The sequence below is a fragment of the Thamnophis sirtalis genome, unplaced genomic scaffold (assembly GCF_051295495.1).
Source record: "Thamnophis sirtalis isolate CommonGarterSnake01/CBP01778 unplaced genomic scaffold, rThaSir2_p1.2 scaffold_5, whole genome shotgun sequence".
NCBI lineage: Eukaryota > Metazoa > Chordata > Lepidosauria > Squamata > Natricidae > Thamnophis > Thamnophis sirtalis.
The window spans coordinates 130691519-130718283 of record NW_028261385.1 but is presented as its reverse complement, the minus strand read 5'-3'; the positions used below and the strand labels follow the sequence as shown (position 1 = coordinate 130718283).

Here is a 26765-nt window from a genome sequence, read left to right as displayed (position 1 = left end):
ATTCAACCCCAATAAAGTGGCATAAATGAAGAAGATTGCTTTCTGCACGTTTATTTGTAGGCATAGAATCTGGCTTTTTCTGCCATATAAGTCAGGAGGCTGTTTATTATAATGCTAACAGATGCTTTTTTTGCTTCCCCTCAAAACTGTGTTATTCTAAATCTTCAAAATGTTTGTTTTAAGTATATTCGACGAAGTGGACTGGAGTTCAAGAAAATGTATTATGCCATATCCATACATTAGGCTTTCCGGAAACTACAAAGCTGTTTATTATTTTTTGCTGAGTTTGAGTTTCTCTAATCAATTGTTTCTGGTGAACAAATGAAGCAAATGTAACTGTTTAAGAATGATGAAGGAATACTGAATATCCTATGGCTTCCTTGTATTTTCATTTTAGTCATCAGAAATCTTAATGTAAAGATAATACATCCCGTTCTTCTGAAAGGTTTTCCTTTCCTTATTATTATTTTTTTACACAGAGGCTTTAATGCTTTCCTTTTGAAATCTCTGAACCAAACTGAGAGGTGAAAAGTCTGTGGATTTATCCATTCATTCATTCGCTCGACAAATGAACCAATAAACCATAATTTGGTTTTCACTTTGTTTCCTCCTTCCTTGATCTCTAATTTTTTTTCTCCCTTTGGTTTGATATTCCTGAACAGAGTCTTGTCTGAGATTTTCATTGTGGAGAGGCCTTGCCCAGCCACAAAAGAACATTTTTAATGTATGGGGGGGAGGAAGTGTGGGAAAGTGGGGGGAAACCGCTGTGATAATAAAAGCCAAAGTGGGATTTGCTTCTGGAGTCCTGAAAATTGGGACCCTCCTTCCTGAACAAGGAAGAAAAGTAGGCAGCCTTTTCCCAGACCTCCCACCTCCACCCAGACTCTGATCAGTGGAAGGCCCTCTGACAAAGAAAAATACTCAGACCATGACAGCCTAAGCTGGGCCCTTCCTCTTTCCTTTTATGTTGCTCTCCATCCTAAGGTGATGCCTTTGAATGCCAATAAGGAAATTGTTGGGCGGCTTCAGACAGCCGGCCATTTCTTTAGATGTCCAGTCTCCTGCCTCTGTGGAGGGAGGGAGAGCCCATCAGGTAGGCTACAGCAGCCCCCGCGAATTTGGGTGGTTGCACCTGGCCAACTAGGAGCCCCGAACAATATTCATCACACATGGGCTTACGGTGGAACAAATGAGCACACAATAGGCCTTTATGGCTGCTGCCACTAATCAACGTGGTGGCAGTCTGGCATTGGGATTTAGGAGCGGCACGGCAAGAGAAGTTCACGGCAAGAGAGGACAGAGTCTCCTGAAGACAAGGGCAAGGCTGGGAGGGGGAATGTCCAGGCTACACAGCAAGAACAAAGCAAGTCTGAGGACTATCCCACCGGCTACATTAAACTTCAGCAGCTTATCCTTAGGAACAGAAAGGCACCCCCTTTCTACTGCAATTGCTGTTAATAAAACCTTCAGTCCCCATGCCTTTTCTTCTCAGCAATTCAAAGGTAATGACCATTGACTAACAAAACTTGTTCTGGGCTAGATTTCATCCCATAGCCCAGGGGTCGGCAACCTTAAACACTCAAAAGAGCCATTTGGACCTGTTTCCCACAGAAAAAGAAAACACCGGGAGCCACAAAACCCTTCCTCTCTCGATGCTGCATATTATCATACATGGTGGACCTGCCAAAAGGTTAAGGCATTCTGAATAAAAATATGGTGGATTGTGCAAAATATCTTTAAAAGAAGGATAAAGTTTACTCCTCAGTTATTCTTACTAGGTATATGTACTGACTTTACAGTGGTAGAGACTAACTTGACTCTGCACCTAATAACGGCAGCAAGACTGTTGGTGGCGCAATACTGGAAGAAGGAAGACTTGCCCACAACTCAAGAATGGACATTGAAAGTCACAAATTTAGCCGAGATGGCTAAAATATCGGCATATCTAAAAGATCACTCAAATGAGAGATATAAACGAGACTGGAAAAAATGGATTGACTATATACAAAATAAATACGGGACCAAGAAATTCCAGTTAGCCTATGCTTAAGATTAGAAATGGTTTAAATTGTTTAAAGTTAGTTCAGCAAGAAGAAGCTAAGGTCAATGCAGAATGTCATTAATTTCTTTATTTCTTTTTTCTCAATAGATTTTAGACTGTGTTTGTTAAAAATCCATACCGTGTACGGGTTCTGGGAAGTCGGGGGGGGGGAGGAGGAGGGGGTTGGGGGTGGAGGGACGGAGTGGCATACATTAGACTAGAAACTAGAACTATCTTGACCTACGAAAAATTGTACTTCGATGTTTTACTGATTGAGGAATGATGAAATGTTTGTTTTAAAAGAAATAAAACTTTTGAACCATAAAAAATAAAAAAAAATAAAAAAAAACCCTTCCTGTGCCCGACTATTTCCTGAGCGATCACAGGACTAGTATATGCAGTTGAATTAAATGTTCTGTTTTCTTCTGAAACTTTTCTTGGATTTATCCATGGTTGGCCTAGCGGTAGGTCAAAAAGTTCAATACATCACGTGCCAGCGGATATCACACATTGGTGGTTGTGACGCATATTTTGAGCGACAGGGAGCTGCAGCAGAGGGAAAGAAAGAACCCCATGGGACTCCAGAGCCGTGGGTTGCTGACCCCTACCACAGCTGCACCAGAATTATCCATGTTCGTAGCTTTGTGTTTACCTAATCCATTCACTGAGCATTTGGGTGCTCTCAGGGAAGGTTATTGCCTTGGCTTCTGGGATCTTTGGAATCACCAAAGTATTTGCCGTTATTAGAAGACCGACACCTGTAGGTGAGTTAGGAAATGAAGCAGTTCCTTATGAACCTACTGATTTTATGTGCTACTTGTGGAAAAGCTATCTTTACTTTTGCTATAAATTGGGAAAAACATTTTGTAAGTTATTCCTATGATGTATCTCTATTATTTTCCATTAATTTCAGTACTGGTCTAATATATTAATGCAGTTGCATTGATTGTATACTGTGCCAAACAGGACAATTTAGTGAATCTGTACCATTGTTTTTAAGAACCTTTTTTTAGAAGGACTTCTTAAAAGGATAAATGCTTCCAAACAACTTTCAGTTCTTCCATATGAATGGCTGCCAGCAGTACCAAGAAAAGAAAAGAGACAGGTGGGAGGGCGAGGAAGGGGAAAAAATTACACCTGGAAGACATCTGGACCATGGATCAGCACCAGTCCACAGCATGCCAGAAACCGGGCTGCACAAACAAGTAAGACCCCCTCTGTGGGATGCAGGCAGCATACGAAACCACGTTCCACCCGGTCCATGGAAAAACCTCTCCACAGGTCCTGGGTGCCCAAAAGGCTGGGGGTCGTTGCCTTATAAGATTCCATGAAAAGAACAAAACAAAAGAAAAAAATCCTCATTGAAACTTTACCAGAATCACCCTTCTCTCAGTTGGGTAAATCCAATCATTCTTCATTAATCACATACTGCACAAATATAAAACTCATGACAACATATTTCTGTTGATACAAGCTAAAATTCCTAATAGAATGGATTTTTTTTTAAAGATTAACCAATTTCTTTTATTAAAGATTATCATGCAACAAGACCTTACATATTTTGTCAGTATGTCTTCAAGCTGGTCATCTCCCTTCAGAACCTGAAGACAATAGAGTACTTCGAACGAGATCAGGAGTAAGCTGTTACATCTTTAAATGCTGAAATGAATGGGAAGTGGGCTCCTATTCCATTTATCTTGGATGTATTACTTGTTCTTAGATGGTTGGCCTATTAAATACTCAATCCTTAAATCTTTGAACTTCCAAACATTTCCAAACCCCCAAATTGCTGTGGTATTCTCTAAATGAAAGCAATTTAAGTTATTATCGAGGAAAGGAAAGAAATAATAAGTGCAAGTCTGAATTTGTATCCAAATTCATGTGGATGGCAACTGATTCAACATAAAATGCCATTGCTTAGGCTGTTGGCTATAACATGTTTATCTCACTCTCAGAAACAAATACAACGTTTTATGTTTTTTTTTAAAGAATCCCTATTAGGATCTGGTGCCTTTTTCATTTTCTAACTTGCAATTTGAGCATTATTTTCATGATTTAGGGACCAATCCTGTGGGAGTGAGACTCACTGCTGTTCTCGTGAAAGGCTACATGTTTTTTTTTTTCGGCAATGTTGATTTCACTTTAATTCCTATTTGCGCAGTCACAGATCATGCAAAGCAAGGGCTCTGATCTCATCCAACAGCAACTGAGATGGGCTCAAGAAACAGGGTTTTTTTGTAGTGGGGCTGAGGAAATTCCATCCAGAAGATGTTCTTTTAAATAATCAGATGCTCCTAAGCTATGTAAGGGTTTCAAAGGTAAACAGCAACATTTTGAATTATGTTCAGAAACCAGCCACCGTATAAAGATATATGCAAGGGGAAGATTTAATATTACATTAATGGACTCTGTTCCATTCCAATGCTTGGTCCCTATGGAACTCTATCAGGCCAGTTGCCTACACTGGTTTAGCAGCTGTGCATCTATTGAAGCATCTACTTCATCCATACCAACAATGATAGCACGTCCAGGATTCAGTGAGGTTCACTTCTTAAGTAGAAATGCATTGAACTGCCCCGGTTAAATACATGCCCAATAGTAAGAGCGTGGCACGACAAAACCGCGCTCCACTAAAGCGCACCCGATTAAACCACGTTGCTGACGTCATCAGCAGCGCGACAATAGCGACTGCAGAGAAAAAAGGGCGCTTTAAAAAGCGCTTTGAAAGCAAGCCGATTCAAGTTAAGGTAAGGGTTAGGTTAAGGGTTAGGGTTAGGTTTAGGGTTAGGTTAAGGGTTAGGGTTAGGGTTAGGGTTAGGTTAAGGGTTAGGTTAAGGGTTAGGTTTAGGGTTAAGTTTAGGGTTAGGTTTAGGGTTAGGGTTAGGTTTAGGGTTAGGTGTAGGGTTAGGTTTAGGGGGATTAGGTTTAGGTTTAGGGGTTAATTTTAGCTTTAGCATTCACAGCGTGCTTTTTTCGTCACGCTGTGATGACATCAGCTACGCGGTTTCGTCGAGCGCACTTTAGTCGAACGCAGTTTTGTGGTGGAACCTAGTAAGAGAACACCAAAATGTTACCACTGATAGGTGTAATACAACTGACTCTGATAACCAATAACAGAGAAGAAAAGAATAATTATTACCGTGCAGTAACCTTAACTGCAGTAACCTAAAGTATTTAATTTGTGTAATGGATTGTGGTTTCTTTTTGCTTGTCTCACTGCATTTCCTCATTAGTGTTTTAAATTCTGCCAATATGTAATTACTTTTCCAGGCTCAAGGGAAAACTAGAAAACTAGTTCTGCTGAACACATTCAATTGTCTTCCTAATGAATCTTTCCTGATATAAAAGTGAGTACTGCCCAAAATAGAGTGTAAGAAATATAGCTGGCACAAGAATTATTGTGGGGTTTTTTTATCACTGTAATGAAATGCTGCATATGAACCCCCCAGTGCTCTTCTACTTGCGGTGACTGCAAAAGAAACAATGAAGGTTCTCCACATTTAGTTGAATGGGGACCCAAACTTCTCAGAAGTACTAATATGAGGAGCAAGATCATGAGTACACAGGTGCTTATACATCCATGGCCCACACACAGGCACATCCACAGAGTCTCTGCTGCTAATGGCCGAAGATTTTGGCATGCATCAAATGCAATTAGGCCAGAAACATGTCCAGCAAAAGCAATGGCCTCTCACAGCATCCTATCACTCAGATTCTTTTTTTTTTTGCAAAACTTGGGGTTCCTCTGCTTTTTCTTTCAGACAACAGCATAACTTTATCCCCTACAGAACAATCGCCTGTTGTGTATATCTGGAAATAGCTCTTGGCTCTTGTAAACAGTTCAAATGACTTCACAAAAGATGACTTTGGCCGATCCTGACATTCAGGAGTCCCAAAGGGTCGACAAAGCCAAAAACGATCTGTGCTCACTCATACTCAGCTCTGTCCAGCATGCAGCTGTTTCAAAGTCATTAAAGGGGCTTGGATGTGCAGGCACTGTTTTTAATTGCTCCATTGCCCGAACATTCAAGTTGCTCATGGTACCTTCCCAAGACCTGCATCCAGAGGGTTGACAAATCAAGGCCTTCACACGGCACACGGTCTGCAACCCTCCTGACTCTTGGGAACAGCAAACAGCAAAGAAGCAAGTTCAGTTAGAACTTAGCCACAGTGGGTCCACCCCCGACAGTCATAATAGAAATGAGAGTTTCTCTCGGTCTGCATAAAACCATAGCAGCAGGATCACTGCACTCTCTTATTACTACAGGTGCCCTTATGGATTGGAGACATTGGAACTCACAAGCACAGTGTAAGTCAAAAAATTAAGAAAGGGAAACAGCTCCAAGATAATTCTCTGCACGTGCCTATTCCAACCACGCTGTTATCTCGCATATTGAAGGCTTTGCATTTTCTTTCAGTTCTGTGCCTTCTTTAATCTTTCCACCGGACTCATAAAACGTGGTGACCCCACTCATCACCTTATTTCAGCTGAGCCTCCCTACTGCCAAGTCAAGTATTACTGTTTGTTCTCAAACTAGCCCCAAAAGACATCTCCATAAATTTGGCTTTTACTTCCAAGCTTCCATGGACCGATGGAAACATTCATTTAAAGAAGAAAAGAAAAATCTAGGTGCTTAAATTTCCCAAGTCCAGCAGATCATTAATAGTACTGGCAACATAGCGTTACTGCTGGATCACCAAATGTTAAGAGTAATTTTAGCCAACAGAAACAAATTAAATTTCTTGGCCACTTGACCACCAAACTTTGCAGCACTCTTCAACTCTGCAACATGCCAAAGGAGGAGGAGCACCAGGGTATATCAAACACCCTTTATTTCTAACTCCTTCAAATTTGTTTTCAAGGCTTCCTCAGCCTTCTCCTCGAGGGGGCATGCAGAAGACTCTTCAGAGATAAAGAGGATTCTATTCCAGTGATTAGCAATAGCAATAGCAGTTAGACTTATATACCGCTTCATAGGGCTTTCAGCCCTCTCTAAGCGGTTTACAGAGTCAGCATATTGCCCCCAACAACAATCCGGGTCCTCATTTTACCCACCTCGGAAGGATGGAAGGCTGAGTCAACCCTGAGCCTGTGAGATTGGAACAGCCGAACTGCAGAACTGCAGTCAGCTGAAGTAGCCTGCAGTGCTGCATTTAACCACTGCATTTTGTTGGATGGGATTTGCTGGACTTCACCCAATCCATTAAGGTGGCAAGCAGAAAAATGTCTCCCCACTCTCCAATATAAACTATATAAGTGCCCCCCCCACCTGAAGCTGAAAGGCCTGCCAAGTGTGGGAAGGGAAAAGTCTGATCATGAACTTCTAAGAATAGGATTGTAGTAAGACCTAGCTGATTGATACCTGACTATTAGCAGAGCCAAAAGGAATATTGGATACTGGTGAAAATCTCACAAAAAGGTATCAAAACCATGGCTGAGAGGCAGATCCTTTTGCTTCTTATGCGTAACTTAATTTGCTCTTGCCAAACCAATCCTTTCCAGGCTAGATATGTCAAAATATCAGATTATGACTCCCAGCACCCAGGAAATGCTGTGAATATCTGAAAGACACTAGGATAAGAAAAAATAATCTAAATCAAAAGATCTAGCTTATTATCAGACTTTTGGCTAAGATTAGCCTTTCTTATTCTTATAGGGGTTCCACCACAAAACCGCAAAGCCCTTATCCGCGCCGACATAAGTGCGGAGGAAAATCCGCGCCGTCCGAAGCGCTAAGGAAAACGCGACCCTACCGCGATGACATAACCGCGGAGGGCAAATCCGCGACTTCCGAAGCACTCTAAACCTAACCCTAAACCTAACCCTAAACCTAACCCTAACCCTAAACCTAACCTTAAACCTAACCCTAAACCTAACCCTAAACCTAACCCTAAACCTAACCCTAAACCTAACCCCTAAACCTAATCCTAACCCTTACCTTAATTTAAATCGGCTTTCTGCCGCCGCGCTGTTTTAAAGCGCCCTTCTGTCGCCGCGCTGTTGTTGCGGCGGTGATGACGCGCGGTGATGACGTCGCGGCTTTAGCGACGCGGTTTTATCACCGCTATTTTGACGAGCGCGGTTTTGTCGTGCCACGTCTTATAGGTGACCTTTTAAAGATGCTGTAAGGTGTATGCCTTAGATCAGGGGTGTCAAACGCAATTTCATTGAGGGCCACATCAGCACTGTTTGACCTCAGGAGGCGAGGATGGGATTGGCCAGCTATAAATCATTCATGTCAGGGGTGCCGGTGGTGGCCCAAGAGTTCTGCCAGGGAAAATGGGCTGTTTCCAGGGTGGCTCTGCAGGTCAGATCTAAGCACCCCATGGGCCAGATTCGACCCCCGGGCCTTGAGTTTGACACCCTACCTTAGATCTTCATCAGCATGAAGCTATTAGCTCAATGCCATCCCTTATTGGAAGCAATGAAGAGCCACCAGTTCTTAAACGACACAAATTCATCTTCTCTCCTCCTGTCGTGGGATGTTTTATGCCCACACGCATGCAAAAGTGCACACATTTTTTATTATGACAACAAATCAAGGAGGAAAATTAAACTGAGAGTTGATGATCACTCAATTATTTTTTATGACTGAGCAGACCTTTGAACCAAGGGCTTCCAGTCTCAATCGTATGGTCTTAACCAATGAAGCAGTCTGGTTCTCGGTCTTTTTGTTTTTCCTCGGAGAGCAATAGGCACTCATTAAAATGCACGCGTTACACTCTTCTTGGCTTTACCAAAGTCTCTAGATGAATTAAAGCCTCTGTGCAGCATGTACAACATTCTCCCTCATCTCTGGTTATTGATCATGAGATCCCTCAGAGAGCCATTTCAGATAATGGAAATGTAAACTCAGTGGCATCTTAAGATTAGTGTACGATGACATCATAGTTTAAGAGCTGCCAGCTATTGATGGGTATCACAGATTATGCTATTTACACACCTGTTTGCATAAGCCGGCCAATAAATAAACCACAATTGGCTGGGTTTACAAAACCAAAACCAGGCTTTACAAACTTGAATAATTGGCTTCATGCAACGCGTCAAGCTCTAAGTAAAGAATCATATGATAGCCTAGAGTAATATAAGAATACAGACAGTATCTATCCTGCCTGTCTTTGGAAACTTTTACAAATATTGGGCTGGCTGCTGTTACAAAGACAATACTAGACTGCCACAATGCTCATGTAAGAAGGACACCATCCCCGTTCTTTGCAAGCAGAAATAGTTGTATTTGGCCTAGCTATCTCACTTCCCCCTTTTTTCCCCTTCCTGTTTCAAAACCGTTCTCTTCTCTTTCCTCCCAACAACGTCTAGTTCCCAACTATACTGGTGCTGGGACATATCAATCAAGACTACTTTCCACTCAAAAAATCATCATCATCATTTCCATTAACTAAATTTCTTGATTTTTTTTTCTGGGTAGCTTAGGCAGCAATTACTAGGGCTGATATTATACTTTTCATTCGTTTCAAACGATGTGGATGGAGGGCAGTGACAAAATTGCTGTGAATTAGGTCCATTGCAAAATGTTGGGAGTTATCTGAAGTGTGTTTCGATGTAAGTAGAAAAATCCTAGCTACAATCAAGAGAGAATCAAGTAATGGATTCAAAAATATTTAAGAAGCTGGACACATTAGGTTAACTGCTGTTCAGCCGGTTCCACCACAAAACCGCGTTCGACTAAAGCGCGCTCGACGAAACCGCGTAGCTGACGTCATCACAGCGCGACGAAAAAAGCACGCTGTGAACGCTAAAGCTGAAATTAACCCCTAAACCTAAACCTAACCCCCCTAAACCTAATCCTAAACCTAACCCTAAACCTAACCCTTAACCTAACCCTAAACCTAATCCTAAACCTAACCCTTAACCTAATGCTAAACCTAACCCTAACCCTAAACCTAAACCTAACCCTTAACCTAACCCTAACCCTAACCCTTAACCTAACCCTAAACCTAACCCTAAACCTAACCCTAAACCTAACCCTTACCTTAACTTGAATCGGCTTGCTTTCAAAGTGCTATTTAAAGCGCCCTTTTTTCTCCGCGGTCGCTGTTGTCGCCCTGCTTATGACGTTAGCGACGCAGTTTAATCGGGCGCGCTTTAGTGGAGCGCAGTTTTGTCGTGCCACGGATCAGCCAACTACCAAGTAACACGCAGTCAGTGTATAAAACCCTTTCCTTAAACATGTTTGCTTTTGCTGGCATAATTCCTATGGTTTGATGGGAACCAGTATAAAACTAATGTAGACACTTTGGGAAACAGTCTCAAATTGTCTGTATTAATACAGCAGAGGCCTTTTAGCAATAATTTAATGCCCCTGACATAAATCTAAGCTAAACACAGTCTTCATGTCAGGTCACCAAATGCTAACCTTTTCTCAAGATAATTATTATATTCAAAATCCACCCCAACCTCTCCTTCAACCTCCAATCTAGTCTCCAACTCAAATCAATCCAGAAAGGCCAGACTGCAAAGTGGGTAACTGAAAAAAAACAAAACACAACTAGCAGCCATGTGGCTGTGCTTTTGTCATCTCAGTAAGACACTCCACACTAACTCAAAGCTTCTGAGCAAAACTAATAAAATGTTTTGGCTTTGTAAAGGAATAGCTATTATAGCAGGCCTCTATTGAAAGACAAGAAGATCAGAAGACGAATGAAGAAGGGAACCCATTTCTCACTTATTTCTTTGTTTGATCAAATGACTGACAATACAGTCCTTCCCAAGGATTAGACCTCCCAGATCCTGCCTCAACACTCAACTTTTGTTCAAGGAACCTGACTTCTATTCTCCTATCTCCCCCACCCCACCTCTTTAAGCTAAGGCTGAAGTACAGAACAGCCACAGGCTGGAACCTTGATCTCTGTCATTGCTGCTTTGGGATCCTGGCTTTCTTTTCATTTTTTTATTTCTTGAAAACACCTGGTTCTTTGCTTTATTTACAACCCCCCCCCCTCCATTTCTGCAGGAACCAATGGCAATATAAGAATGGTTGCAGGAGTTGGGTAGGCCTAATTTAATGAAAAGAAGGACTAAGGGTAACATAATAGATGTGTTTCAATATTTGAGGGGCTGCCACAAAGAAGAGGGGGTCGACTTTTTTCTCTAAAGCACCTGAGGGTAGGACAAGAGGTTCCACCACAAAACCGCGGTAGACTAAAGCGCGCTCGACGAAAGCGCGTACGTGACGTCATCACAGCGCGACGAAACCAGCACGCTGTGAGCGGTAAACTTAAAATTAACGCGTAAATCTAAACCTAACCCCCCCCAAACCTAACCCTAAACCTAACCCTAAGCCTAACCCTTAACCTAACCCTAAACCTAACCCTAAACCTAACCCTTAACCTAACGCTAAACCTAACGCTAACCCTTAACCTAACCCTAAACCTAACCCTAACGCTTAACGTAACCCTAAACCTAACCCTAACCCTTAACCTAACCCTAACCCTAACCCTTACCTTTATGTGAATCGGCTTGCTTTAATTTTATTTTAATTTTAATTTAATTTATTTTTAATTTTATTTGTCGCGCTGCTGATGATGTCAGGTACGCGCTTTAATCGGGCGCGCTTTAGTGGACCGCGGTTTTGACGGGTCACGGGACAAGAAGCAATGGGTGGAAACTCGGAGAGAACCAGCCTAGAACTAAGGAGAGATTTTCTGAGTTAGAACAATCAATCCGTGCAACGATTTGCCTCCAGAATATGTAGGTTCTGGAGGTTTTTAAGAAGAGATTAGAGAGCCGCTTGTCTCAAATTGTCTAGGTCTCCTGTTTGAGCAGGGGGTTGGACTAGAAGACTTCCAAGGTTCCTTCCAGCTTTGCAATGATTGATCTTCATAAATGAGCTACATATGGGTATAAAAAGGGAACTCATCAAATTTGCAGATGACACCAAGCTGGGGAGAATTGCCAACACTTTGGAAGAAAGACTCAAGATTCAGAAGAATCTTGACAGACTTGAGCAGTTCATAAAATTAAGGTTTACTTTACTTAGGCAGGAAAGTAAACTTGCCCCCAGAAGTCCTGGGTGCTGCCACACTGGAGGTTTTTTAAGAAGAGATTGGAGAACCATTTGTCTGAAACGATATAGGGTTTCCTGCTTGAGCAGGGGGTTGGGCTAGAAGACCTCCAAGGTCCCCTCCAACTCTGTTCTTCTGTTAAGCTTCCCAGCAGCCCTGCGAAGTAGATTGAACTGAGAAGCAGGGATTGGTCAAAAGTCAGTCCATCCTACCCAGGAGATACCGAAATCCAATGAGAATTTGAAACTGGGCCTCCCCCCCCCCCCCCCCGCCAATCCTCTTTCAGTGCCCTGCCCTCTGAGGAAGAGAAGAAAGAAGGAAAAGAGACAAGGAGGCTGACTTTTCATTTCTTCAGAGTAAATCCGCCTGTCAGATCTCCTGTGCGCGGAATGTTGCATAATCAGCACTAAATAAAGTATGGTTCCAATAGTAGGAAACTACAGAGAGTTTCTCTCTCCTCCCCCTTCTGCCCCCGCCGCCCCCCCCCTTCATTACTTTATTACTTTGGAAAGCTTGAGAGCTCCAACTGTATAAATGCCAATAACTTCCCCAAGTTTTTTAAGGCTCCTGCTGAAGCAAGAGATCAGATTTTTTAGCAAGTGCTTTGCAGGCAACCAGCCAGAAGCCGCCTGATTCACTAAAAGCAACGAGTGGACAAGAGGGGGGGGGAGGGGTCCGATAAAAGTTGGCGAGGGAGGAGGGAGGATTAACTTCAGTTACCCACAAATTAAAAAGAGAAGAGGGGAGGGGGGGCTCCTATTTTTTTTCTCCCCCCCCCCCGCCAAGTGCGCCCATTTGCCGCGCGCAAACGCCTCTCCTTCCAACCGCAAACCCGTTTCCAGCCAAGCTCGGAGAGTCGCTTTCTGCCGCTTTTTTTCTTTCTTTTTTTCCCCCCCTCTCGCTCTCACTTTCCCTTCAGAGTCCCGTTCTCGGGTTGTTGAGAGATTTTTCCCCCCCTTCCCCTTCCCTACTCTAACTGGACCGTGGTTTGTTGGTTTGGTGTTTTTTTCCCCCCAGGAAGGTAAAGGCTAACGGCGCCGCTTTCCGGCTCGCCGGATGACTCAAGATTTCTCTCCTCCCCCCCCCTCTCCCCTCTCCCCGGGGGTTGAGCTCCTTCCCAACGCGGAGAGGAAAAAAAAGATCCGCAAAGAGAGAGGGGAAAAAGGCTGGCAAACAGGTGCATTCCGGGCGCGAAGGAGGGAGGGAGGTCGGGCTGGAAGCGAACCGGGAAAGGTGCGGCCGGCGGAGCTGCGCCGCGAGGCTGCTGGGGAGGCCTCCGGGGGCGCAAAGCACCTGCTCTGCCAAAACTCTGAAATCGTCCCGATCGCGGGGCGGGGCTGTGCTCGCACGTGTTGCGTTTACCTCCCCGTCCAGCCGTCGACCGAGAAGGAGAGTCCCCCTCCCTCTATCCCTCCTTCCCTCCTTCCCTCCATCTCTCTCTCTCTCTCTCTCTCTCTCTCTCTCTCTCTCTCCCTCTCTCTCCCTCCCTCTATCCCTCCATATCTCTCTCTCTCTCTCTCTCTCCATCTCTCCCTCCCTCTATCCCTCCATATATATATATATATATCTCTCCCTCTCTCTCCCTCCATCCCTCCATCTCTCTCTCTCTCTCCCTCCCTCTATCCCTCCATCTCTCTCTCTCTCTCCCTCCCTCTATCCCTCCATCTCTCTCTCTCTCTCTCCCTCTCTCTCCCTCCCTCTATCCCTCCATCTCTCTCTCTCTCTCTCTCTCTCTCCCTCTCTCTCCCTCCCTCTATCCCTCCTTCCCTCCATCTCTCTCTCTCTCTCACACACACACACACACACACACACACACACGCTTAAAAAAAAATAGCCCGGCCGAAATCGTATCTTGAAAAAGAAATGGGTTCGACTCCACCGAACTACGGTACCCTCCTCCACCGTCCTTTTTAATTCATTTCATTTATTTTGTGAGTCTCATCTCACGTCCGTCACCTCGAGCGACAGGTATACGCGGAGAGTAACGCGGCGTTTCTAAGCTTCCTTCCTTTTCCAATCCATCTCGCACACACTCACACACACACACACACACACACACACAAAGCCGGTCCTTCCCGCAATCTTGGCTGGTTTCCTCTTAAGAAACGAAGGTGTGTGGGGGGGGGAGAGGAACTTGCCCCATTCGATTCCACTGCCGGCCGCCCTCCCTCCCCACCCCCGGCAGGTTTTTGTGGAACAAACTTCGACGCTTTCAAAGCTGAGCTGACCCAAAACTGCAACCGCACACACGTCCCCCCCCTTCCCTTCCTCCCTCCCTCCTCTGCTCCCCCCCTTCTCCGGGACTCCCAGAACAGAAGCTCCTGCCCGCACTTTCCACAACGTTTGCGGCGGCTAACTTTTCCTTCTCACCTCGTTAGCCGCAAAAAAGTCCTCGCTACTAAGCAGGCTCCTGCCGTCCACCAGCCGTGTGGGAAGGAGCGGCCGGGCGGAGTGGCTCCGGGGTGGTGTTCGGTGGTGGTGGGGGGGGGGGTGTTACAAACGCAGAAGGTGCTTTGGTTTACACTTTGCGGCTCCGGCTGAAGAAGAAGAAAAAGTTCGGGGAGCGAGAGGAGCCGCTTTGCGGACCCGAGGCTTATCCGCCGATTTTACTTGCAAGGCAATGGTAGAATCAACCCAAAGCTACAATATATATATATATATATATATATATATATATATATATATATATATATATATATATATATATATATATATATATATATATATATATATATATATATATATATATATATATATATATATATATATATATTATACACAAAACGCCCGGGACTTTGATACGGGAGCTCTGAAAGGTGCCTCCTCGGTTAATGCCCCAAATCCACGCTTCAGAGGAACGGAAAGAGTTGTGGGGGGAGAGAGAGAGAGAGAGAGAGAGTCAGAGCTGGGAAGAGGAGGGGGGGAAAGAAGGCGCTTACCTGGACTTGGATGCAGAGCAGCAGGTAATGTAACCACCTGGGGAGAAAGGAGAAAGAGAGAGAGAGAAAGATCAGAGGTGAAACTTCGACCCACGCGCGAGTGGCTTTGTTTATAACGGTCGCGAGGAAGACTGTCAGAGTCTGCTTTGTTTTCCTCGGGGGAAAACCGCCGCCGCGCACCCCCCCACCCCACCCCGCCCTTTCACACCCCACCCCACCCCCAGCCGCCGCAATAGACCCGAACCACCCAAACCGAGACTTTGAGAAAGCAAAAAAAGGCAGGCAGACAGGCAGGCAAGCGCGCGTCCCGGGAGCGATTGGAGGGGGGGGGGAGAGAGAGAACGCCGCTATCCTTACAGGCAAGTGCAGGCGGAGAGCGGGGAATAAGACATCGCTGAGTGAGGTGGAGCGGCGGGGGTTGGTCAAGTGGCTTCAAGGGAACGGCGTCAAATCCCCCGCCGCAGGCTGGCCATGGGCAGGGTCCTGCTCCGGGAAGCTCCGCCGCTTTCCAGCGATCTCGCTTGGCGCTCGGCAGCAGTGAGGAGAAGTTGAAAGCCTGCCTGCTTTGCCTCCACCGAATGACTCCCTTAGACATCAGCTCTCCTCTTCTCCCCCCCCCCTCACCACCACCACTCTCTCCTCCTCCTCCTGGTCTGGGGATGGATGGGTGTGTGTGTGCGTGCGCGCGGGTGTGCGTGTGTCTCACTCCTCTCTCTCTCTCTCTCTCTCTCTCTCTCTCTCTCTCTCTCTCTCTCTCTCTCTCTCTCTCCCTCTCCCTCCCTCCCTCCCTCCCTCTCTCTCTCTCTTTCTTTCTTTCTTGCTCGATCTCTGGAGCTGCAAAGGTCCTGCTTGATTGTCAGTAACTTCCAATCGTCAGCAAACAAGCCTGCCCCCCCCCCGGTCGCCTCTCCCCCCCCCCTTCCCTTCTCAGCCTATTCTTCCCGTCTCTTTCTCGGATCCGGCTGCTTGCCCTGACCAAAAGAGCAGCCCTAGCGATCCAGCCCACTCAAGGATGGCTCTCGGATCCCGGCGGACTCCCCGCCTTGCTACCCTTCCCTCCTCTTGATCGAGCGCAGCCTCCGGCCAGCGCAAAACTGCCCCCCCTGTTCCCGGCGACGTCGGGCAGGTTCCCGGCGAGGGCATCCAAGAGGAAGAGCCGAGGGCTTGCTCGGCCAAGGACAACCCGAATGGGGCCACCGGCCTTGCCCCGCCGCCGCTTCAGCGCCTTCTCCGCCTTAGCTTCCCTCTTGTCTTCTCTCAACATCCTCCCCACCGCGCGAGAGAGCGCGCATCGTCGGCCAGTGAAGGGAGGTGCTGGCTGCTGCTTGCACTTGCTGGAGGCGAAGGACAATCGAGAAGCCAGCTGGCCGCCGGCCCCCGCCTCCCTCCAGTCCCGTGGCGGGTGTGGAGCTCCACCTGGGCAGCCAACGGCGACCGCAGCAATTCGGGGACAAAGCGAGCGTGGCCAAGGCTTCTGGTGCGGAGAAGCGGGCGGCTGACAGGCGAAACCGAAGCTGGGGCGGTTGGAAAGGGTGGGGGAGAGAGAGAGAGCGCGCTCTCCTGGGAGGGCTGTTTGCCCGGATCGATCGTCCATGCTCAGAGGCAGTCTACCCTTCCAAATGCGGCGGGCGGTACAGGCGAGGCGCCTTCCAGACCTTTGCCAGCCCAATTGAAAAGGTGATGTTGGACTAGCCGGGAACTTTGGCTCTGTCTGGTTTACCCTTATCCCCGGGCCCTGCCTGCAGTAGCAGCGCACTTCGCAATCCAGAATCAAGAAGAGAAGAAGGAGGACAGGGGCTGGGCGAGGAGAGGATGTTGTTTCCTCCCTAGGTCTGTCCTCTTTCCATCCTGCCTCTTAGAATCTGCCGGTGTATCTTGAACACCTTTCCTTACTAGTGGTTTAAAGCAGTGTTTCCCAACCTTGGTGACTTTAAGTCCTGTGGACTTCAACTCCCAGAATTCCCCAGCCAGCTATGCTGGCTGGGGGATTCTGGGAGTTGAAGTCCACAGGACTTAAAGTCACCAAGGTTGGGAAACACTGCTTTAAAGCACCATTCATGGAAGCGTCTGGGTCCTTCCCTGTCCTTAACTACAGCACAAACATGGCCTGCAGCACTGAGATCATTTCTTGCTGTGTCTCCTGTGGTTGCCTTCATCTCATTCTTAGTCCATAAGTGAGAGGGGCTTAAGCTGTCCTTAGCTACGCTGGTATTAAATAGCCTTCCTTCTTTATTCCAACACTGTCCAAAGACCACGTTGCTTAGGCTTTGTCACTCTCTCTACTTTAGGAGGAAGTTAACTGGCTACAATGGCCCTGACAACTGAGGCAGCCAAGGCAGAAATAGGGATCAGAAATCAGAAGCGCAAATGTCATGCTGCTATAGTTTTGATAACCATAGATGGCCAAAACTCAACAAATAGAATGGCCACCGTAAATTAGGTTGACTGGGTGGTCGCTTCTGTCCCGTGACCCTCCATGCTAGTCAAATGCCTGGCCACTCTTTGAGTGCTGATGCTTTCAGACCAAGATGACTTGAACACACACTTTTTCTGTGATCTATGGGAGAAAGCTCATTATTTTCCCAAGACATCGCATGGATCTGGCCTTCCCTTCTCCAAAGAGCAATAGCAATAGCAGTTAGACTTATATACCGCTTCATAGGGCTTTCAGCCCTCTCTAAGCGGTTTACAGAGTCAGCATATCGCCCCCACAGTTTGGGTCCTCATTGTACCCACCTCGGAAGGATGGAAGGCTGAGTCAACCTTGAGCCGGTGAGATTTGAACCACCAAACTGCAGCTAACAGTCAGCTGAAGTGGCTGCAGTACTGCACTCTAACCACTGCGCCACCTCGGCTCAGAGATAGGAGAGAACTCTGGTTTTTCACTCTGCCTGGCACGACCCAATCAGTTTAAGCAGGGACAATTTAGTTGTTCTGGAATAAGACGGATTGACCAGTTTAAATCCTAGGCTGGAGACAAGATGGGGCCAACACTGGTATTGCCTGTATATGATCTATAAATTGTGAGTAAGAAAAGAGTTTGATAAATACCGTGATGCAAGAGAAGCTCTTTCTGTGTCTAGGTATAGTAAGTCAGCCCTGCTATGTTGGGAGGACAACCCAACACTTCAATTTATTGAGCAGGGTCCTGAAGTCACCCCATCTTTCCAAAGGACAACTAGGAGCAGTAAAAAAAAAAACCTTCACTATTCTAAGAGGAAGCTACTAAATCAAAGGAAGTTACATGGCTGTGTGAAGGGGCTCCTTATTTCACCTATGTTGGAGCCCAAGTCAAAATCTGCAAACCCAGGAACCTCCTGGGCTGAAACAGAGACACTTCTTGGATGGAGAGCCTGTTAGAATCGGTTTGTCACTGGAGAGGAGACAGTCTCAGGAAGATCTCAGTAGAAGGGACCCTTGGTCCTGCTTCAGCTGGAAATCCCAGCTCCTTTTGCTTGCTGAACACGAGAGGAAGCTTTGCTTCTGCCTAGATTTTTTTTTCCAGCTGTCCTAGAAATTAAAAGTCTCAGATCAGGTCATCTTTTAAGAGCAGGCCCCAGATGAAATCCAGCTCTGTCTAAGCTCCTTCCTTCTGCCTCCCTCACTCTACTGCCCTTCCCTCACCAGAAATGGCATTGCCCATTATGGAAGCATCGCCATGTCCCTGCAGATTTTAACAATGGCAAATTGGTTTGCCTCTTCTGTACAGCACTGGATAACCTGTGATCCTAATCCTTTGTGGAAATCCCCTCATTGAGATGGCCAAGGAAAAGAGCCGGCCAATATTTTGAGGTACCTAACATTTTAACAGGAATATCTTTATTAAAAGAGATCTGAAATTAGCCCCACTCTTATGTATGATGTGACCCTACCCTCTGTGGGTGTCAGCTGTCTAAAAAATATTAAGTTCAGTCCTCAGCCAGGAAAGGTTATCCATCCCTTATTTAAGGGAGTAACTCCTTAGGAGCAGATTAAGATTTATTTGTCTGTCTCCTGTGCCCCTCCTCCCATCCAGAGCCTAATCTTGTACGTTAAAAAAACCTATTTGTTTTTTTCAGCTAAATTAGGGAGATTTTAAAGTGTGCATTTGCCCAACATTCAAACCAGTATACCAAAATGATGGCCATTGTTTGGAAGCATCCCAGTGGAACTGATAATACAACTAACACTCAGTGTTATACAGTGAGTGGATAATATTTTGATAAACCTGGATTCAAATCCCTGATTTGGGCTTCTTGCTGTTATTTTAGACTAAAGTTTTCTATTTGTAAAAAAAAGGGGGGGGGAGTGGCAAACACACTTGCACTTATTTAGAGCAATACATGTACTTTTTCACAAGAAATGAATCCGACCTCACATCCTCACTTCCCCACACCCACACATCCACCCATTTGCCCATGGATTCTGATTCATTGCAGGTCTCAATGAAAACTATGACCGATCAATCATACTAGTTGTATTTAAATCAAACTTCATCCTCTATTGGAAGTATATATCTATATCTATATCTATATCTATATCTATATCTATATCTATATCTATATCTATATCTATATCTATATCTATATATCTATCTATATCTATATCTATATCTATATCTACCTACCTACCTACCTACCTACCTACCTACCTACCTACCTACCTACAGATAGATAGATAGATAGATAGATAGATAGATAGATAGATAGATAGATAGATAGATCTTTGTGTAATATATGTGTGGGATATACATTTGTGTCTTTTAGACTAAAGAGCACGTTTGAGCATCTCATTCATAGTCTTTTGGAAACATATTACAGATGTCTCAGCAGATATCCAAGGTAGTCAGCTTCTTAAAAAAACAAAGCTTCAGATTTTATTTTCCTAGCTGCTGTACCCACCTGCTCACCTGCGTTTTTATATAGCACTCTCAAGGAAAGATGGGGTGTGTCTCAAAGGTTGTTGCTATGGCATGAATTAAAACTTTCATGGCATGCTAAGAAAGTATGGTTGAGTCTCTGCTTAAGAAGGGGATGGATATGACCTACTCTAGGATCACAGTTAAAGGAAGAACACAGTAAGAAGCAGTAAGAAGCTTAAGGTGTAGTACTTGAGATTGTAAACAGGTCCTTTATTTATGGAGTGAGGTGTGGAGATTCCTTAGACTCCTTTAGCACACACCAAGAGTGCCACAGTTTTAATTTGGTCCTACCAACAGATAATAGGGAAATAGCCTAAATCAAGCTGTCCTATTCATACCACTTCCAGATGTGTTGGGCTTCCAGCTCCTTAAGTATTGGACATCTGGGAACTGAAAGGCTGCACATCTGAAAGCTACCAAGTTGGGAAAGATTGGTATGACCAATAGGGAGAAATAGCTTAAGCTGGGAGGAAGACACCTGCAATAGTGCTGCCTTACCTTAAAACTATATGAACACATAGTTTTATATGTGCGTGGGGAGGCAGTAATGTTGGAAAGAAAATTAGGCATGGTGAGTGTCTGAATGGCAATGGCAGTCCAGTCTCAACAAGTCCATTGAACCTGTGTAAGCAATACCACTTCAAACGTCAATGAGCTGAAGAAGCTTCTTGGATGAGAAGCGAAATGTCTTCAAAGAAAAACCAGAAAGTCCAGGTGCCTCTTGAAAGAGCATCTTTGGGACAACCATGTCCTGGATGACTGAGAATCTCCATAGACAAGTAAGGAAGAGTTAGCTTACTCAGTTTGGAGGATACAATTTGGACAGAGATTGACAAATGCAATGTGTGAGAAAGACAAAGGAAAAAGGAGAGAATCTACCAATAGTTGCAAAGACTGCCGCACATTTACCTCCAAGAAGCAGTGCTAGAATGCTAGCACTCTCCCTCTATAAGCAGACTAAAAAAAAACTTTAATCTCAATAAGAAGTCAAGCCAAGGAGAAAGCACTGGATGACTTTCTTGTTTCAGAAAACACTGTGATCGAAGACTGCATTTTTTTTCAAAGAATACCTTGAATTCGTTGAACATCTGGTTGAATACTGGGCCATGCCCATCTTGAAACAGCCAGATTGAGCACCAGGCTGATGATTGGCAGAATCAGTGGATGAGAATATAGTAACACGACGCTCTGAGGATAGCTTTCTTACAGAAGATTATTAGAAGAACATTAAGTCCCCAGCCATCCTGGGAAAGGTGGCCTGTGTATCAGTTGAAAGAGGCATTTCAATACCTCGTTAGTCCAACTGATCAAGGCACATCCTTGTGTCAGTACCATCAATGTGTAAACATTGGCAAGATCTACAGGATAATCTCCCATTACAGGTCCTTTCTTCCATATTTGGCTTTGGTGTCCATTTCCTAGTTGAATTTTGATATGACTGTTTTCCGTGTTTATGCAATGTTCTGCTTTGATCCAAATTTGCATTACTTGTTTTGTCAAGTTTTTGGTTTTATATATTTTACTGATACAAGCCATGTGTAGGGAAATTGGCACAAGTTTTTAGAAAAAAAACATGCCTACTTATGTACAATTAGCATGATGTTGGTCTTACAAAGCCATTTTTTAAAAATTGCTGCTGTTGCCTCACTGAGATATTATTCGTCTAAATCTCTCTCTCTCTTTCTCTCTCTGCCTCTCCCTCCCTCCCTCCCTCCCTCCCTCCACCCTCTCTTACTCTCTCTCTCCCCCCTGTGTTTTCAAGAACAACGTTTTTTTTTAAAAAGTCAAAGGAATTTTCCCACATCCCAGCTGTTTTCCACCAGTTGCTGGTCTGAAAGAGTTTCCAAACACTTCGCTTGCCATCTAGTGGTCAAGAGGTGAAAATGGCATTTTGCAGCAAATAACTTGCTTTTGCTATTTGAGGAAAAGATCCACTTTTTTCTTTTTGAACCAGCAACTCTTATGAGAGAGCCAAATTTGAAGATATTTACACTGCGGGCAAAGGTTTATGGCTCCATATCTAAAATATGGAAGAAAATAAGTTGCATTTGTTTGTTCCTTTTGGAGCAGAAAAGTCTTTTTAAGGATAAACATATTCTATGTTTATTATAGGCCATAATAAATTGCTTCCCATTGATTTCAGTTGGAGATAAATGATCTTCTGGTATGGCACAAATCATACCACTTTTTCAAATTATATGATTTAATAAATTGCATAGGTACTTGGATTGTCCTTCATAATTTACATATATTTGAGCAGGGGGCTGTTGCTAATATAAAGCAAGTTTCATTAGCACAAGCAAAGATCATCCTGCCAACAAAAGTGTATATAGTCAAAGGAGGCTATGGTTTTCCCAGTTGCAATGTATGGTTGTGAAAGTTGGACCATAACAAAGGCTGAGCACCAAAGAATTGAGGCCTTTGAACTATGGTGCTGGAGAAGACTCCTGAGAGTCCCTTGGATTGCAAGGCGATGAAACCAGTCAGTCCTAGAGTAGATCAACCCTGCCTGCTCTTTAGAAGGGCAGATCCTGAAGATGAAACTCAAATACTTTGGCCACCTAATGAGAAGGAAGGACTCACTGGAGAAGAGCCTAATGCTGGGAACAATTGAGGGCAAAAGAAGAAGGGGACGACAGAGAATGAAATGGCTACATGGAGTCACTGAAGCAGTAGGCATGAGCTTAAATGTACTCCAGAGGATGGTAGAGGACAGGAAGGCCTGGAGGAACGTTGTCCATGGGGTCACAATGGGTCAGACATGACTTCGCAACTAACAACAACAATAAAGATGATAAATCTCTGATGGAACTTTTCAAAGTACTGCAAACAGCTCTGATATCATGAGATAAACTAGAAAAGCAAATAATTTGGGAGTATTAAGCATGGTGGAAGTGTTGAGAATCTAATGTTGGTTTTCATTTAAGTAAAGGCATCCTTAACAGCAAAATTGCCGAATCAATTAAAAGGGCACAACAACAGTTGAATAAAACTAATTAGAGTCATTACTAAAATGATTTAACACTATACTATGTAGCTAAAGATAATATGTGCAAGTCTAAAACAAATATGCCTGTCTATTGATTGACTGATTTATATTTAGATCTTGCTTCTCCACCAAAACTGTTATAACAATTTTGTTTGTAAGTTAAAAACTATTGAAAGTTCATTATAAAATTAGAAGTTGATAGTGGAAACATCAATATTGAAATAGAGACTTTATGGTCGGTTCGAATCCTTAGTGCCACATAACGAAGTGAGCTCCCGTTACTTGTCCCAGCTTCTGCCAACCTAGCAATTCGAAAGCATGTAAAAATGCAAGTAGAGAACGAGGGACCACCCTTGGTGGGAAGGTAACAACGTTCCATGCACCTTCGGCATTTAGTCCTGCCGGCCACATGACCACGGAGATGTCTTCAGACAGCGCTGGCTCTTTGGCTTTGAAATGGAGATGAGCACTGCCCCTTAGAGTTGGGAACGACAAGCACATATATATCGAGGGGAACCTTTACCTTTTTATAGGCGTTATTAAATGCTATTCAATTGCTTTCCTATTAAGCAAAATCCACACAACCATTCAAAACCACTTCTTGCTTTAGAAATTACTTCTATTCTGGGCAAAGTAAGCAAGCAATGCCTTCATGCAATAATATTTCCTGTGAAGTCTTAATTTCTAACACTGTTCCTTTCTGTGTGGTAACTTGACACTAAACAAGTTGGATTTTAAATTAGTGTCACTCTCTTGAGAAATTACATTTGTTACAGGCAGTATTAATTTGCAAAGCAGCATCAAATGCTGAGTGTGAGGTCAACTTCAACTAACTAAATTAATGAAAAGGAGCTTTCTGTTTAACAAAAAAGTCACATCTTATACTTCAAAAACATCCTACTGATTTTATTTAGGAAAACAGTAACACAAATATTATGTTCAATACTCAAAGCAACATATAAAGGTAAAGGAGTCCCAGCTAATTTTACGCTGCTCGTCGTAGCTGACTGTAGGAAGCGGTGTTGATCTCTGTTTCTAGGCCATTGACCTAGCACTGTCCGAAGACGTTTCTGTGTCACACTGTAGCTGTAGTGCAGAGTATACAGTAAAACACAGCACTGTTATCTTCCCACCAGTGGTACCTATTTATCTACTCGCATTTGCATGCTTTCAAACTGCTAGGCTGGCAGGAGCTGTGGCAAGTGGTGGGAGCTCATTCCATCATAGAGGGGTAGGACTCAAAACCACTGGAGCACAGACCTTCTCTGGCATCTTAAGAGACTGAGCTATCGCACCTCCATCAAAACAACGTATGAAGCAGTTACATTACCTGTGGTAAGTCCAGCAAGTCATTGCAGCCAAACTGACAAGAGTTAGGAAATCTAAGTGTTACTAGATTCAGGTTCTCAGGAAGCTCCTAAAACTCTTGCTAACTTCTGATTACAATGAATAGAGCCACACAAAACGTTTTTGAAAGAAGTGGTTCAAATTTTATATGGGGTCAGCACCACTTTGTTCATTTTTTTCCCCAGGCTTCCACACAAGTCTAAAAAATAGGACCACTGTTTTAGGAGTTATATTATGTTTCATGCGCGCATTCCATAAAGCAGTGGCATTGTTTCTTTTCAAATTCCTTCCTGATAGGTTACTCCATAAGTGCAGATTCGATGTATATAAATCACACTGGCGCAGCAGTTGTGATATTTTCCTTTAAGAGATAAATCAATGAATTCTTCAAACAGCCTGGTGTGTGAGATATTCATCCCAAACAAAAATGTACTATACAGCTGCGACCACTTGCTTCAACATGGATAACAATTTAGTATGAACAAAAGCTTTCATTTTTCTTCCAGACGATACCTATCTGGTTGTTCTAGAAATGGCCCAGATGTTTATCCTTTGAACTATGTATTAGTAGTGACATTCCAGATTATCTACAATGAAGCAGGCACATAAACACGGTGGACAAAACCCATGAATATTTTCTAAAAGATCCTTTTGGGGAGAAAGATAAGGGAGATAGATAGGAACGAACTAAGTCATTAAGGAAACAAAGGAAACATATCACCTAAACCAGACAAAAGAAGTTGGGCCTGAAACATGGGAAATGTCTCCCCAAATCCCATCGACAGCTACTAGACTTGAAAATCAATAATGTAAGAGTTGCTGCCAGACTTGAGGATCACCAAAATAAGAACTTTGGTGAATAAGAGGCTCTGAAGCCCACCCACCTTTTGAGTCCACCAGATTTGGTGGTTTCCATCCATCTTCCTTGTACTTACTAGCTGGGAACACATGCTGCAGAGGTTTAATGATACAGGAACTGCCAGCCAAAAATGGTCTGCATTCTGGCAGTTCGAGCCCAGCTCTATGAGACAGAGTGAGCTCCGGTCACCTGATCCCTAGCTGCTGCCACCCAGTTCAAAAGCATACAATGTTGAGAGTAGATAAACGGGTAGCACTTTAGTGGAAAACAACTAGCTCTGTTGGTGTGTGCTGAGAGTAGAGGTTGGTGCTGGAGTCTGCCTGAGCGCAAGGCATTGCGACATGATGTGGGGTGAGGGAAGACTAGCCAGGAGCGCTCGTCAGCTGGGGTAAAACTAGTTCATTCCCTGTGGTGCACCAAGGATAGGCACGTAACAGAATGAACTAGAATTCTAGGCTGTCAGGACTGCATTGTGTCTAGCAAGTGTAGATTTCCTTGACAAATGCCATACCCTCAATAATATTACCTATAGCCTAGCTGAGGTGGGCGTGGAGGAGTGTATGTGTGCATGTGTGAAAGAGAAAATATAAATTGTAACCAGCAAACTTTTGCTGTTAATATTTACTGGGTCTCCATGTAGCTAAAGAACTGGTTGTGCCTCAGCATTCAGTTCACAAAGTGTGGTTGTGAGGTGGGATTTTTGGTGCTCTTTGAGCTTGGTTTTCTCGCATGTATTTTATTACTAAATTAGTTAACACCAACAGTATAATGTGATGATACCTAGTTTAATAATGAAATGTGAGAAAATACTCAACCTCAGAATGCAGACAGGTTAACAAGAAACCAGTTTCCCTCAGAACAAGTAGAATGCATGAAACAATATGGATACAACTTTTTATATATACTCTTCTTCTTCCTAGCGGATTCCCGCAGGTGCAGGCTCCACTATTCAGATCATTCAACACCACTTTGCACCGTCAGCCGTTAGGCGTCTCCAGGGGACAGGCCCACAGCTTGCATCTTTGTTGATGTGTTCCTTGCCATCTGTTTTGGATGCCCACGAGGTTGCCGACCATTGACTTCTAGTTATATATTCTAGTATATACAACTTTTTGTATATACTGAAATTACCTAAAAGGATAGGACTCCACTATAAAAAATAGAATTATCATTCCAATAGTTTATCAAAAGCATTCCAGTGCAGGAGTCATACTGATATCCCTTTTGCTATTATCTAATAAATCCAACATATAATCTGTAAGCCTTGATTTGCTCCAGACTTTCAGTTCTTTAACAAGGTGCCTGGTGATCACTATTAGTTTGTACATGTACAACAAAGAAAATAAAAGCTTTGTTATATCAATCTGATTTGGTTTCTTATTTAAGAGGAACATTTTTTTTCATAAGCCCACAAAGCATCCAGGACAAAAAACTTACGAAGTAGATATATGCAAAATATTTAACATACCCTTCAGTATTGAGATGGTTACAAAACTTAAACGCTTGCATTCATTGCCTGCACATGGACCTGAAATACAAGCTCCAGCATTCCTTTTATCTCTTTTTTTAAAAAGTTTTGTTTTATTTAGGCAGACAGGTTTGGTGCACTGCAACTTTCTGGCTCCCATCAGTCCCCCACAACTACCACCTTATTAAACCAAGTTGGT

The 26765-nt window shown here is 44.0% G+C and overlaps 1 protein-coding gene across 1 annotated transcript in view; it reads right to left on the bottom strand.

Moving 5' to 3' along the window:
• Positions 1-15490, bottom strand: part of FGF18 (fibroblast growth factor 18) — a 139223-nt gene extending 123733 nt beyond the window's left edge. The window contains exons 1-2 of the mRNA XM_087715162.1: positions 15361-15490; positions 15004-15040 (exon numbers count right to left, since the gene is read on the bottom strand). Coding sequence (XP_087571288.1) covers positions 15004-15040; positions 15361-15395 — 72 coding nt within the window. The 5' untranslated portion in view covers positions 15396-15490. The remainder of the gene's footprint in view (positions 1-15003; positions 15041-15360) is intronic.
• Between the last annotated feature and the right edge of the window lie 11275 nt (positions 15491-26765).